Source organism: Pseudopodoces humilis, chromosome 4 (assembly GCF_049639895.1).
Source record: "Pseudopodoces humilis isolate 2021_Gansu_Grassland_sample_001 chromosome 4, ASM4963989v1, whole genome shotgun sequence".
Lineage (NCBI taxonomy): Eukaryota > Metazoa > Chordata > Aves > Passeriformes > Paridae > Pseudopodoces > Pseudopodoces humilis.
The window spans coordinates 16,239,654-16,256,313 of NC_142203.1; the positions used below are offsets into that span (position 1 = coordinate 16,239,654).

At 38.3% G+C, this 16,660-nt stretch overlaps 1 protein-coding gene across 4 annotated transcripts in view; it reads right to left on the reverse strand.

Moving 5' to 3' along the window:
• ARB2A (ARB2 cotranscriptional regulator A) overlaps nucleotides 1-16,660 on the reverse strand; it is a 257,235-nt gene that overhangs the window by 214,815 nt on the left and 25,760 nt on the right. For all 4 annotated transcript variants that reach the window (XM_014259115.2, XM_088054485.1, XM_014259117.2 and 1 more), the window contains exons 3-4: nucleotides 16,526-16,627; nucleotides 13,856-13,956 (exon numbers count right to left, since the gene is read on the reverse strand). In XM_014259115.2, the coding sequence (XP_014114590.1) occupies nucleotides 13,856-13,956; nucleotides 16,526-16,627 (203 nt within the window). The remainder of the gene's footprint in view (nucleotides 1-13,855; nucleotides 13,957-16,525; nucleotides 16,628-16,660) is intronic.

Consider the following 16,660-nt stretch of genomic DNA (forward strand, 5'->3'; position numbering starts at 1 on the left):
AGCCCAAGAAACTGAAACTAGAATACACTGAGCATTTCACCAAATAATAACTTTTTAGAAGACAGCTGAAGAAAAATATATTTTAATTCTTAGGCCAACTGTGAACTGACATTATATTTGTCTTACAGCAAGATAAATGAATATCATCTTACAGATTTACTTTGCGATTACCCAGTCATATAGTATGTGTATAAAGGAAGATTTGTTCCAGAAAGAAATATTCATTATGTACTTTATTAATTTGCAGTTTTAGCTTACTGATGATGGCAAACTGATAAAACCTGAAGCCATGTACTTGCAACTCAGTATGCACCTTGATAACTTCCAGAAACTGAATTCAACTTACCTGCTGTGAAGATTATTTGAATTTTATTTACCCACAGCCATATAGATCTGGAAGAATTTTTTTGCATAGTAAACCACTGTGACCAAGAGTACTGAACTATGCTGATATCTGCAAGAATTTATCAGACCTTTTACTTCATGTTTAAACCTTATGTAGTCCTAGAAAAGTAGCATCCAGTGGTCCCTGAAATTCCAAAAATACTTCAGGAAGAAGAGGTGTGACACCTCTATAGTAGACATAGTATATAGATATATAGTAGATCAAAATTCAGGTTAAACAAGTGCTCTGCTCCTGGCTGATAACTCTATGTATAAGCTCACATTATCAAACAAGCTGTTTCCTTTTGTACTGCTATAAACTGATTTCATGGCACACCTCTTAAGGTGCACTTTTGCTAAACATGATAGAATTGAGTAGCAGTATACATATTATCAGGATACTTTCAAGTGCATCATGACACATGTCTTGAAAAATCAGTTGGTAGAAGGCAGTATGCACTTTGAAACTGAAACCTTCATAGACTCACAGAATAAGCTGAGTTGGAAAGGATCCATGAGGATCAAGTCTAGTTCCCATTCCTGCACTGCACAGCCCAAAGATTCACACCATGTACCCAAGAGTTTTGTCCAAATGCTTCTTGAACTTGGACTGCCTTGGTGCTGTGACCATTTCCGTGGGAGCCTGTTCAAGTGTGCAACCACCTCTGGGTGAAGCAATTTTTCCTCATCTTTAACCTGAACCTTCCTCAACACAGCTTCATGTTGTTTCCTTGTGTCCCATCACTGGCAAAGAATGAAGAGGTCAATTCTTGCCCCTCTGCTTCCCCCTGTGAGGATGTTGAGGACATGACAAGGTCTTCCCTTAGTCTCCTCCAGGCCAGACAAATCAAGTGATCTCAACCACTTCTCATAAGGCTTCTCCTCCAGATCCTTCACCATCCTCATGGCCTTCCTTTGGTTTGCCAATAGCTTAATGTCTTTTAGATATTACAGTGCCCAAAAGAGCACATAATACTCAAAGTGTGACCACCCCAATGCAGAGCAGAGCAGGACAATCCCCTCCCTCTGGTTGGCACTGCTGGGCCTGATGCCCCCAGCTGCCAGGGCACATTGTTTACTGATATGGAGAATGGCACTAACAAAAACCCCAAGTCCCTTTCCTCAGCACTGCTTCCCAGCCTCTTATTCCCTGATCTGTATGCACAACCAGGTTTGTCCCACTGAACTTGAATAGCAGAGGAATCTGGGAATAGGAGGCAGGGTCCATACCAACAGGAGCACCTAAAAGAAGCATGGCTTTGTTATAAATTATATTGTGATATTGGCTTTCGCAGGTATTAAGATGAATATTATATGTTAAATACTTTTTAGCTATGTATGTACTTTTTTCTTGTTAACAAGTTTTAAGCTTAAAAGAATTTCCTAGGTACAAAGCAAGGAAACCCCAGAGGGCAAAGACAGTGGGGCCCAAGCTGCTTATCAGGAGAACAATAGAGCCCAAACTGTCATCAGCAGAAGATATGAAGCCCAGCTGCCCTCAAAGGAAGGATAAGGGGCCCGGACTGTTATCAATACTGCCCATTTGCAGAAGAAAGGAAAACAGACTCAAAATAATGGTGGTCAGTAAAAATAATGATGACCAGCAAAAATAGTGCTGAATAGCAGAAGGACACATACTGAAAGCTGCATAAGAACAGTAGTCCTGACCAAACCTATAAACTCCCTGTAAAGTTTTAGAGCTAGGTATTGAGATGTCCAGTTGTAAGGCCTTCTTAAATGTTTACTTCACTCACAGCAGGAATTTGAAACTACTTTTCCAATAATTAAGGCTAAGGTCAAAACCTGACAGCATGTAGGAAGCACAGCTATCTGATACCAGAAATGGAAAGAAGACAGTTGCACATGAAGAGCTTCCAGACTTCACAGAGTTAAATTTTTGTAACTTTGCAACTTAACAAATTATTTACATTAAGGACTGACACAACTGATACAGCTTTACTGACAATATCACTGCTCTCCTAAATGTTAATAAAAATATTCCCAGAAAAATGAAATTTATAGGTATCTTGTTGAAAAATACAGAAAGCATAGAAGTCTCTATCATGCAAGCTTTCAGCCTTGTGAAAGAGAACAGGCTCTTCAGGAGTTCTGCAACTGAAAATAAACATATTTTAGAAAAGCTGTTTGATGAAAGCAGTAAATCTACATATATGTATTTCAAAAACTCATGCTGAAAAAGTAGGAAAATACTTTGTCTTTCATGGAAAATTTTAAGATCACTAATGGAAACATGACCTAAACATTCACAAGAGAAAGGTGCAACATTTCTTTTCCTCACACATACTGATTTGTGTTCTGCCTAAGCACTACTTAAAATATATCTTTATTCTGGTCATATAGTTGTCAAAAAACTATTTTCTCCACCACTCCTTGAACAGAAAACAAGTCAACTAGCTACCATTTTACTTCCTTGCTGTACAATCTCTGCTGACTTCAGAGTTTGATACTGTGCTCATTTCTTTTTAAATATAAACAATTATTAAGCCAAATGATAATTCAACTTCATTCAGCTGTGCAATAAATTTTGGGTTTTTTCAAAACCACAAAAAAAAAGAAAAAGAAAGAAATAGCTACATACAGGTAGATTAGCTGTAGCTTTAATTTCAGCTGCATGAAACTGGCTGGTACAAAAGTTTATTAAGAAATGAGAGTCTAAAGTTCTGCATGTAAACCCAGAATGGCAAGAATGGTTCTAATTCAACTAAAGCTGCTGAAGGTTTTATATTTAAAAAGCTCATGATGAACTCATTGAAACACTAACCCTATTCCAATTTTTGTCTTCTTTTTAACAATTAGTACCATTCTTTGAATTGCAGCAACTTACAAGTGCTTTATAAACAACCATCTGCCTTATTGTATCTTTTCTGCTTTTCACTGTTTATCAATTTAAAAATGTAAAACACATTTATCAACAATGTAACAAACTCCCATCTGGGTTTATGAGATGCTCATCATTTCTTTCAAGAATCATGCTAACAATAATTATAAAACTATCTCTGAACCTTTCGAAAACTGTCATGTTACTCTGATGAACCAACCTACTGCCAATTGCTGCCTGCAAACTAGAAGAGTTCACTGAAGCACATCTGACATAATCATTCCACTAAAAAGTCTTCACAAACACCAGATTTTGAAAGCTGATTTAGCATATGCAAATGAATATACTGCATGTAATGAAGATTCATATTTAAATTTCCGTAGGTACTGTTAAGTAGTCCTGAATCCTAGCTGTCCATTTAGTTCACTCAGAAAAAAGAAATGCTGAAAATTAACACACTTAAAAGCTCAGATCTTCATAAAATTACTAAGACTGTACACATATATAATTTAAATATTTTTCAGCTGCCTCTAATAGCTTTCTCTATTATCAAAAACATTGATTCAAAAATGGGAAAAGTAAAAGGACTGGAACTTTCTAGAAATTTATTACTTAAGAGCTTAGGAACTACTATTAGAGAGAAATTCGGTATCATGCCCCAATTTTAGTTGCATTACCTAATTGTTTAAAGTCTTCTTTGCCACTTTTCTATTTCACACTTACCTAGCAAAAATTACAAAAAATCAAACCAGTATGAAAAAACCCTACAGCATATAGGGCATGGATTCCAAAGGTACTGCATTTATAATTGCCCTTGCTGTCCATAAAGTGGTAAGGCTCATTTAGGCTCTTCCTTGAACTGGTAGATTCAAGATTCTCTGTTCCACATACATTCACGTGTAGTAAGATATGAGATCACATATTTTAAAGATCCTGGCTAATCTCTCTCTTCTGCCTATCTTTATATTTTTGTCCAAACACTGCAACTCTAATTTTTTTTTGTGACATTGACTACACTCAAAAATGTTGCTAAAGCAAAAGACCTTCTGCAATATTCATTAGTAAATGGGTGTCCTGGTCTGGCCAGGACAGTTAATTTTGCAGTAGCCCATAGAAGGCATGGCTGGGACCCAGAGGTTATTCTATACTACCTCACATCATTGCTAGGCCAGTGGGAGGGGACACTCCTGCAGGGAGAAGGGGTCTCTTCTCATTGGGGAGCCATGGCTGCCATGGGGTCAGGTTGGGCTCCACAGTGAGCATTTTACATGTAAATCACTCTCTTTTGTACGCTTTTTTCATTAATACTACTGCTGTTATTCTATATTAAAAAACCACAAAAAACCCACAAAAAAACCCAAATGCCACCAAAAAAGCTCTGTTATTTTTTGCCTGTCACTATTCAATTTCTTCAGTAAACGGTTATATTTTTTTCACTTATATCTACTTATATTCATTTCTCCTTATTGGTTAAATTAAGGGGAGCTAACTCATTTTAGAGTGTCTCTCTTAAATTATCTTAAACCAAGATCTAAATCAGCCAAATATCTGCTTTCTATTACAACAATACTGTTCTAAAATAAAACCTACTTATATATACTTACAAACACTGATAACTCAGTGTCATTTCATTCAAATCTGTTCCATGGGGTCTATTAGCAAGAAGCTGAATTACCCTCACCATTGGGGCAGGTTATAACAGAGGGTATTTCAAGGACCCCAAAAGGCCATTGGTGGGCTTTTGGGAGAGCTGCTGTGGAGACAGAGGAAATTAAATAGCTGAATACCTTGCCTGTTCTCTCAGAGGATGCTTCTGCTGAGGACTGAAGAGCAACAGGTACCAAGCACTCCCACAGCAGTGTACCATCGATAACACCACCAGCCAGGACTCTGAACCCCAGCTGTGAGATGGGTCCTGGACAGCCAGGGAATGGCCAGCAAGGCTCACTCACTGTTTAGTAGTCCCACATGGCCAGTGTACAAGTCCAGTGGAGACTATCATGGCCTGAAGGAAGTCACTCCACCAAGCACTGCTGTGCCGGACATGCTGGAACTTCAGTAAGGACTGGAGTCCAGGCCAGCAAAGTGCTGCCACCATTGACATTGCAAGTGTGCTCTTCTCCATGCCTAAGAGTAGGCCACAGTTTGCTGTCACCTAGAAGGGTACTAAGTACACCTGGAACTGGCTGTGCAAGGGGTGTAAAGGTGTAAACCCAGGCCCACTATTTGCCTTGGACTAATCCAGACTGCACTGGAAAAGGATGAGGCTCCAAAACACTTGCATTGATGACATCATCACATGGGAGAATATAGCAGAGAAAGTTCATAAGAAAGAGGAGAACATAATCCAAATAATTCTGAAAGCTGTTTTTGCTTGTGAAGCAAGGTAAGGTCAAGGGACCTGTCCAGGAAATTCATTTTTTGGGAGTAAAATGGCAAGATAGACATCATTGCATTTCAATGGACATGGTCAACCAAGTAGCAGCTATGTCCCTGCCAACCAGCAAAGAAGGAAACACATACTTTCTTAGATGCTGTTGGTTTTTGGAGGATTCCAGATTACAGTCAGATTGTAAATCATCTCTATCATGTGACCTGGAGGAAGGATGATTTTAAGTGGTGTCCTGAATTACAAGCTTTTGAACAAATCAAACAAGAGATTGTTGATGCAGTAGCACAGGAGTCAGTCAGAAGAGGCGAGGATGTGAAAAATGTGGTCTACAATGCAGCCAGGAAGAATGGTCCTTCCTGGAGTCTGTGGAAAAGTACCTGAGGAGACTAGAAGGATGAATCCTGGGGTTCTACAGTCAGGGACACAAAGGATCTGAGGCCCACTACACCACTACTGAAAAAGATCCTGGCATCTTATGAAGGAGTCTGAACTGCTTCCAAAGCACCAAAGCACAGCTCCTGCTGGCACCCTGATTGCCACTGCTGGGGAGATGCTCAAAGGAAAAGTCCTTTCCACACATCATGCCGCTGATACTACATCGAGTAATTGGATCACTCTGATCACATGGAAAACTTGAGCAGCAAACACCAGCTGCTCAGGGATCTTGGAATTCCTCATGAATTAGCCCAAAGGCAAAAAAAATGTAGATTATCATCAGAAGAATAGGAGGAGGAAATTCCACATGCTGACAAGGCCCCACCTTGTGAAATTAAATGAAAAGCAATATGGTCACTTCACTGATGGCTCCTGCTGTATGGTTGGGCTACACTGAAAACAGAAAGCAGCTGTACAGAGTCCTACATGGAGAGTCCCAGGAGCTATGGAGGGACAAGGTGCATCAAAGTCAGGTTGCAGAGCTGAAAGCCATCCAGCTGGCTTTAGATATCACTGAATGAGAAAAATGGCCAGTGCTCTACCTCTACATTGGCTTGTGGATGACAGTAAATGCACTGTGGGCGTGGCTGAGCCAATGGAAAAAGACCAACTGATCGGTGAACAGAGGTGAACCCATCTGGGCTGCTGAACTGTGGTGAGGCATCACCACCCAGGTTGAGAAGCTGGCTGTAAAAGTATTTGGAGTAGATGCACAACACATACCCAGGAGTGAGGCTACTGAAAAGCATTCCAATAATGGACAGGTGGATTGGCTGCCAAGATTAAACTGTTTCAGGTGGATCTGGATGGTAGCATAAGGGTGAATTATTGCTGGTCAGTGGGCCCATGTTGCCTCAGGCCATCAGGGAAGAAATGTAACAACACAAATGGGCTCGTGGCTTAACTATGGGGTGGATTTAGTGATGGACACTATTCCCAGGTGATCCATAACTGAAACATGCACTGTCATCAAGCAGGGCTAGCAGGTACAGCCCCTGTGGTGTGGCGAACGATGGTCAAAACACACATAGAGCAAGGTTTGGCAGGTTAACTACACTGCACTCATGCAAACCCACCAAGGCAGGCTCCGAGTGCTGACAGAGGTATAAAGAACTACTGGAGAGCTGGACATGTACCCTGTGCCTCACACCATTGCCTGGAACACCATCTTGAACTTCGAAAAGCAAGTCCTGTGACAACATGGCACCCCAGGAAAAAACAGCTGTACTGATGCCAAGATGATTTTTTTCCTTTTCTTTTATATACCTTTTATATAACTTTTACGTATCCTCAGTATCCTTGGCATGCATACTTAAAATTCCTTAAGTCAGATAACTTAGCATAGCCCTAATATTCTTTTAGGCCAGAAGACCAAAGATCCTAGAGGCCTTATAGTAGGAGGCTGGAAAACCATATGCTATCTTGGGAAAACAAGGTCTTCTCTAGAACATACCCTGTAAACTAGAGATTTGGTCCATCCAGGGGGGAATTCCTCAAATGGGGAAATATCAGGCCATTCGTCCAGGCATCCCATTGGGGCATCTTTGTTAGATATGCTAATTTGTAAGGTCTATAAATTGTACAAGCAATCTATTGTGCCTGTGCATTGCAGCACATCCCTCTTTGACAAAGTGGTGCACCAATAAGGATCCTTATTAAAACATTGAAGTAAAACCCCTTATTCCTTAATTGTGTCTGGCTCTCAGTTTTTTAAGACCAGGGAAAAGGCATCACTACAATGGGATTGCTTTCAAAAATAGCCACATGGACACCAGGGCCAGAGAGCAAGGTACTGAGTAGGTATCTTATTCCCTGCCACACACCAGCCTCTGGGAAAAGTGAATGAAACAATGGACTGTTAAAACCACATTGAAAGCAATGAGTGGTGGGACCTTCAAACACTGGGATCTCCATTTATTTATAGACTACCTGGTTAGCTAACACTACAGAATCCAGTCTAGCTGGCCCTGCCCAATCATATGTACCACAGAAGGGACAGAGTTACCACTGTGCATATGAGGACTCCATTAGAGGCGACAGTTTGGATTAGTCCTGCCTCCAACAAAGTGGAGCAGCATCAAACCCATCAGTGGGATTGTTTTTGTTTAAGGACCTGAGTGCATTTCATGGGCAATTCAGATGGATGGGGAAATGTGATGTGTACCTCAGGGAGGGGCACAATTCTAGTATTTTTGTGGCATTGACTTCCACTGTAAAATTTTGCTGAAACAAAAAGCCTTCTGCAATGTTCATTAGTGGTGGATAGGTCAGATAGGTGTCCTGATTCTGGCCAGGAGAGGGTTCATTTCCACAGTAACCAGAGTGGGGGCATAGCTAGGACCCAGAGGTTATTCTGTACCTCCCTGTTATTTTCCATAGTTAGGGAAGGGTTCACTTCTGGGGCAAAGGACTCTGGCTGTATGGGTCAGACCTCCATGGGGAGCTTTTTGCACGAAAATCACTCTTGCTTTTGTACACTCTTACTATTAATATTTCTGCTGTTTCTGTTAGTTTTTGATCTCATTGCTTTTTCCAGCAAATTGTTCCTATCTCAACCCATAATCTTGACTTTTTTTGCCCTCAATTCTCCTCTCCATTCTATCAGGGGAAGGAAGTGAGGGATGGGGTAGGAAGGAAGCAGCACACTGATTGGAGTGCCTCAGTGGAAGCACTGAACTGGTGAGTACCACTCCTAAACCACCAAAACGGGGCATAACTTAAAGAGAAATAGCACTATCAAGGGAGATCACACAAAGCAGAAATTAACCACTTCTAGAAATAAGGATGTGAGAGATATTTGAATTAAATGTTTTCACTCTCCTGCTGAAACAGGACTTAGAGTTTTAGTGCGCACTTTTGCTACCTCCATGGAAGTTCACCCTCATTTGACTGTAATACAAGACACTGAAAAGATTCACATATGCTCCACAGACACCTGTTAAGTATATGGCACCTCATCTCTGAACAGAAAAACCTCTTCAACAGCCCAATTCAAGCAGGCATTCCATAAAGGCAAATGTTCATTAATCCAATGATACATTACATCACTACAAATTTATTTCATTGACTCAATAAGAAGAATTTTTCCAATCACTGAATAACCAACAGTAAATACGTTATAAGAAGTCATGATACACAAAAAAATTTTCTTGATTCACGGTGTGCAACATCTATTTTATATTATATTAAAGCAATGCTAGCCAGAGAAAATCAGGAATGTTCAACGACAAACTGCAAAGAAACTGAAACTAAGAGTGTAAGGATTTCTACTAATCATCTGCACATTTATTTGAAACTTGATCCTGCAGCCCTTATTCACAAGATCAGACCTATTGAGTTTATTCACATGAGCTTTGGCTGCAAGATTGGACCTTAAGTACTATCAGGTGCACGTGCAGCCTATCATCAGATTTTGGGTTATTCATGCAAGAAGCTACCCTTTCAAATGCAGACTACTTAATGCTTCCTTCTTCATTAACTTACATGTCCTCTTCTGCTGCTCTATGCTTTCATCTGTGCTATGTAAATAGCCTCTCAGTCATCAAAACAAATAATGATCTTTGCAACCAAGGAGGAAATTAGTAGCAGGTGAACGCTTATTTTTTATATCTTGTTGAGACCAAGCTGTTCTTTAACTTAAAGGAGATCTGGAAAAAAATCCAATTTTACTACTTAGCCATCTTAATGATGGGTTGTCAAGGTCATAATTCTACATACTTTATCCCACTCACACTACCCAAATATTAACCTTGATGGCAATCTACTTTATGATGAGCTGGACCTAACGCTGTGAACATACTTTAAAGCAGTTTAAAGTGGAATAAGACTTCTCTGATGACATAAATAAACTGCATCTTATCACACATGAAACCAGAAATTTCTGATTTAAATATTATATTTCTTTGCTTTACATATATGTTCTACATAAATACAAAATATTATGCTATGGTGACTGTAAAAAAAAAATCTAAGTTCTTTTGCTACCTGCCTACAGACTTCTGCAGTTCAGATAGGCTGATATTACAAGACACGGCATTAACTTGAAGGATCACAGCAAAGACATTTATGTCATGGTCCACATAATAATCTGCATATTTGCAAATCCTCTTTGAATTTTGCAAGACATTGGTAGAGAAGCAAACTGTCAGTTCAAGTAGAAGTCTCTTCATCAGTGATGGCATTCCCAAAAATATTAATGCCAGTGTTCAATGGCCTCCAAGTAATCAACAAATTATACCTGACTTTAGGCTGTAAGTTATATGCAAAGCAACAGACAATATCTGTCTTCTGATCTGTATTCTGGGAATACTCTGGATACTACATGAGTATGGAAGGAGAAAATCAACATACACTTTTTCATACACAAATCTCATTATCAATACAACCTGTGCAACTGACAAAATCAAAGGTAAAGTCCCAGTAACAGATATTAGTAGTACTTTCTTTGTAATTCCAGCTAATTTCAATGTAATGATAAGGCAGGGTCTGAAGCTGACTGTTGGCAATTTCAGTAGTCATAATATCAATTGCAAGTGCAGTAAAAATAATAAGCACACACATCCACTAAAAAGGAGACACATATCATGTGAGTCTAATCTGGAGTTTCATCTTGAATCCAAATCTCTGTAACTCAAAGCTTGAAAAAAAAAATTAAAATGAGACCTTGAAATGGAATGATATGTCTGCAACAACTAAACTGTTGCCACAAAATTTTTCTCAATCATAATTCAAACTTGCCACATGGATTAATTGTCAGCTTGAAGCAGCTGCAACACTATGTTCTATGCACTTCTGTTGCCATTTTAATTTTTAAAAAGCAAATGGAGAGGCTCTCTATAAAATTCAATGCCACAATAGCAATGACTGATCCAGAGTCACAAAATTCAGAACAGTTCACTAAATTGTCAATTAACAACACACATCAAAAGGCAGCAGAAAAAAATTGTGTGCCTGAAATACCTGATCAGTGAATGAAGAATAAAGAGATGTAAGGAGAAGAGATGTAAGCAAACCATTTTGATACTGGAAGAATCAATTTGCACACAACCAGAAAAATTGCAGAACATCATAGATAGTGTATTCATGACTTTTTATTTGCAAAAAAAGCCATGGATAACCAAACTGAAATTTATTAATGCTCCAAGAAAGAGAGAATGATGCTGGTACCATAATGCCAGGGAGTACATTCACTTGTTAAAATCAGTAAAACATATTGAAAACATCCCACAACATATATATATGTGCACAGTAAAAAATGTTGTCTTGTGCATAATGTATATATCCTTTAAAAATTAGAAAAGCAGCATGCAATGACTGAGCTAACAATGGAAACACTGAATACATAAAACTATTTTGTTCAGTTATACAAGTATAGCTACTTCATCATCTCACTGGATGACCAGCTACATACCTGAACCGTAAATGCACATGAAAGAACTACAACCAAAGGATGATGTTTCAAAGCAAAGCCCTAAGGCCAGATTTTACTACATCACTTTACAAATCATTTGAGTTACTGCTTCTTAAGCTAACACAATTTGTTAAACATATCCTCACCTTTGACTACAAAACAACTAACTGGAAAGTGATACACCACTCCAGTATTATTCAATGTTTACACTCACTAATTTATGACACAAAACGAGATTTTAGTTATGTGAATAAATGCCAAGGATCAGCATGTCCTGTGTTCCCAAATAACTACATCAAAATCAGACAATGGAACATCTATAAACTTGTGGCTTGTTGGAACAACTATGTGGAACTGAGCATCTAGCAGAAATAGACTGAAACACAGATGAGCTTTTTTTCCCTAAAAACACACAACAGACAACCTAGAACAATTCTCTATCAGATACCTGACCTTAAGCTTTCTTCACCTTTCACCTACCAATATAAATGAAATGCATTTTCAAAGATCATTCAAACTTGAACATGGAGAATGACTATAACTAAGGCAAAATGCGCAACACAGATCACACATATATGATTCCCCACTCCTGGAACAAGTACACCAAAAACATCACAAGAACTTGTTCATACTACTGTGGGTTGAAGCTATTTTCACACACTTTTCAGATGCAAAGAATGTGAAATTTACCACATGTTTCCAAATATGCATAGGAAAGTGTGGTGGCACAGGAACCCCATATTGATCTTTAGAGTTCTGTCTTGTCCAACTCACTTATTTGGAAAATGGGAATACTTGAACAATGTAGAGACACACAAAGTCCACACACATGGGCCATGCAACAGTATTTCCTCTCAGAAGAAATGTGTATCAGGTAACTTGGATAATGTAGACACAGCAGCATTGTGTCTACTTACAGAAGTATCCCTTTTTTCTGGAAAAGTATACAAAATGAAAAGATGTGAGAAGCACCTGCAGTAGCCCCACCCACTGTCTACTCCCTGTCACAGTTTTTGCAGGAATGAGGAGAAGGTGGTAAAAAGCAACCTTCATCAATCCCTGGTAACAAAGCTCTGGCAGGACAAACAGCTGGGCAGCCATAGCACATTCAGCAGAGAGCGCAGAATGAAATGAAACAGTAGCTGAGCAAGCAACCACGGAGCACTCCCAGAGAGCTGAAGCACCTCTTCTATGAACACAGGCTGAGTGAGTTTGGGTTGTTCAACCCGGAGAAGAGAAGGCTCCAGGGAGACATTACAGCACCTTCCAGTAAAGGGGCTACAAGAGCTGGAGAGTACTTCTGAAAAGAACATGGAGTGATGGGACAGAGGGCAAGGTTTTGCTAGGTTTTTGCTTCAAACCTAGCAAAAGCAAACAGGTTTACATTTGATGTTACGAAGAAATTCTTGACTGTGAGGGTGGTGAAGAACTGGAAGACTACGCCCAGAGAAGCTGGGGATACCCCATGACTGTCAGCCTCCAGTAAGGTCAGGGCTTCAAGTAACCTCATGTAGGAGAGGGTGTCCTGTCTATGGCAGGGGCTTGGAACTAGATAACATTTAAGGTCCCTTCCAACCTAAACCCATTCCAGGACTGTATGGATAAGACATTTGTCTTCCTAAGGCACCATTATGCACAAACAAGTCCTGCTTTCCTGCAGATGGCTATACATCTGCCTGCTGATGTAAGGAAGTGAATTGATTTCTTATTTTGTTCACAGCTTGTGTGCACAGCTTTTACTTTACCTATTAAACTGTAACTTGACCTGTGAATTTTTCGCTTTCACCCTTCTGATTCTTTTCCCTATCCCACAGTGAGGAGTGAGCAGGTAACTACAGGGGGCTGAACTGTGTAGGAAGTACCAGTAGCACCCAAATATGTAATATACCAACAGATATTTAATCAATTCATCTTAAGATTTCTATTTCATTTATTGGTTCCTGGTATTTCCTAGTAACAAATCAACCAATGCATTTATCTTCAGCCAAAAAGTAAAACGTCGCAGCTTTGTAATCCATGATGTGACTAAGGCTGAAGAAAATACTGCACTGTGTAATATTCTGACTTACATAGGAAGATAATATACTAATGTCAAACAGTCATCTAAATCACACTCTAAGCTACATAGCAAGCAATAGAAATTATTGTTAGAGCATTAATATGCAGTAAATCCTGAAATATCTTCCATTAAATGACTGAAGCCTCACTAAAACTTTATTATCGTATGCAAAAGTATCACTTCCACATGGAAACAAAACCAAACCCACAGCATGTGAACACACACACACATATACATATATGTCCACATATATACCTACATATATAGACATACACATATATATACACACACACATAGACATATATACACATGAATGCACACACACAAATTATGTACCTCTCCAAGAGCTTCATAGCGCTTTTGGTTCCATCTATGCAAATCTTCACGATAATTAAAAACAAATGGCTCCCCAGTTTTAATGTGTCTTAATTGTCCCTCTGTAAAAGAAATAAAATCATTAGTGTTAATATACTTCTTCATTAAAAGACACATTCAATTGCTGAAAATTTTAATAAGTCTACATCTAAAAATCAAGCTATTACAAATACCTCCTCATTTTAAGTTACAGGCTTTTTAACAGAAAACAATTGTAGCAAAACAAATTGGATTCCCCTTTTACGGTATGTACTGCTAGATTAAGCTAAACACAAATTATGACAGTGAAATTGCATTCAGATATCAAATGCCAAACTGCTTCACAAGACATATTTATGTCTCAACTGCTATGAATTAACAGTGAAATGCAAACATTTTAAGTTAATATTTGATCTGCAGGTGATCGAATTGTAGCTACAAATCCTCTACCTCAAAACTAACTGCATTGTAAAGAAATGCAAATACAAAAGGGGCTGGGAGCAAGGGAAAGATTTATCTTCAAGCCTAACAACTTCCTAAGCTAATCTGGAAAGAACCATGTCCAGAGTTCGGGAAAATACTTAACTCCAAGGTACAGTGAAGTCAAGTAAGACCTCCTAGATTTAGAGTACACTGAGAGTCCAACAGTAGAATAAAACAGACTGCTTGTTCAGAGCAAAACCACATACACTTACATTCCATTGTAACTTTCTGTAGTTGGCCTTGTTTATAGCCAAAGTTAACAGCATACCCAACCACTGGTGAAGACAGACTGCATTAAAATGAGAATAATAAAACGGCAACCAGTAGGAAGCCAACTACAAAAACAAGTATTTTACCAACAATGTTTCAACCTACCAGACAAAACACAAATTATGATCTCAGAGCATTACAAAACTGCAGTAGATCTGTAAAACATTAAAAACAGGGATATGTGCAAGGAAGCTGAATGCTGAAATGTCTGCATGATGAAACAAAGGTTTCTCCATAAAGTTTCCTGTTGAATAGAAGAAAATTGCTTGGTTCATGTATTTACAGAACTTCTACACTTTGATTCCTGGTGCTTTAAATAAAATATTTAAGATCTGATGTCTATAATAGTTATGCTTATCTGCTGATTTAACTTTTTTCCAGACTTGCCTTAATTCATGTACTGGATACCAAAGAAATATTTCTACACAGTTTCCTATCCCTGTCTTGGGTTAAAACATCCCCCTTCTCGCATTTTTCATCATAACTTTACTTTCGGCTGCTCCTTCTCAGATATATACTCTTCAAATATACCATTCAACATGAACTGGATCTTGCCCCAAGTAACAAGTATCTGCTATATTTTTCCTTGGACTTTATGGAACCTCTGCCTTTTTCAGATTTAAATAATCTCACAAAAAACTTCTGTACTTTTCTGCCATAAAAAGAAGTATGATTAAGACATAAAAATACATGACTGAACATTTGAATTAAATGTACAAAAGCAAAATGGTGACTTTTTTGCTTTGCTGACCCTTAGTATATGTAATAGGTTTTTCTCCATTCTATGGAAATCACCCAGGCTGTGAGGTTAGTAATGGAATATTCAGTAATATAACTCATTCCCCAAAATTCAAATTTCAGCCCTTTTTATCAGCCACATATGAACCATTAACTCTGAAGTCAGTAAGGAAGACAGTAGACACTGTGCAGATCTAAAAATAAGGAGCTGAAAAGTGACAGAGCTGAACTCCTTCCATCAAAGAAAGAGCATCACTTTCATGACACTTTTAGTCTCTAAGTACCTTCCTGTGAAAGCCATCAGGGTATTAAAAAGCTAAGTGTTGCATAAATGACTATCATTTAAAGGAAAGCGCTTTTTTTTTTTTCTTTAAAAGTGAAAGATGTAAAACTGGCAGATTTAGAAACTAAAGTTCCTGTTCACAGAGAAGGCACTGCAAAGATGTAAAATTGTAAACATTCGCATTTGCTCTACAGGTTTTAAACAATCTTGAAAGAGTCACTTCCTGCAGTCTGGCATTATGTTAGCTCAGAGGCTCATTTCTCACCTGGATTTTAAAATGCATGTACTAGAAATTATAAATACTGAGTAATTTAACATAGAGACTAAGCGAGATGGAAGTACTTACTTGCAGTCATCACACACTTGGCTACAAGGCAAAATTATGTTCCACACTAGAAGAGACAGTCTATCACATTCCTAATTCTTCCGGCAACATATATAGGTGTTTTCCTATTGGTATTTATGGAATAGTTGGGACAAACTATTATGTGAAAAACAACTTCTTCTGGAGCCATAAAAATTAATCAGGAAATAAAACATTCTTTGAATATGTGGCCAATCTTCAATTCTAATTTTTAAGTGCTACTGAAACTACTTTCAGAATTCTTATACCAACACCTCTGTAACAGAAAACAGGAAGTCATAAAGTAGGCCCAGTACAACTCCACAATGTTGTATAAAATGAGGGATTTTTATGATAATTGTATGAAATAAAAAACAGGTCTTAGATTTACAAGTCTATTAGCACTAAAGTTTAAAATTTTATTCCTAACAGGAAAGCATGAAATTTTAGTAGGGACTTATAAGGTATAATTCAACTTCTGATAACCTCTCAACATTATTCTAAGTATAGTCTTTGCAAAGCACATATTACTTACTTTCATTAAAAATGTACTCAAATCCTTCCAAAGTATCAGGAAATTCAAGTGGTGGCTCATCTTTTTTCATTAGTTCATCCAAGTCTATTCTAGACAATAAATCTAAAAAAGGAAAAGAAAAAATTACATAATGCA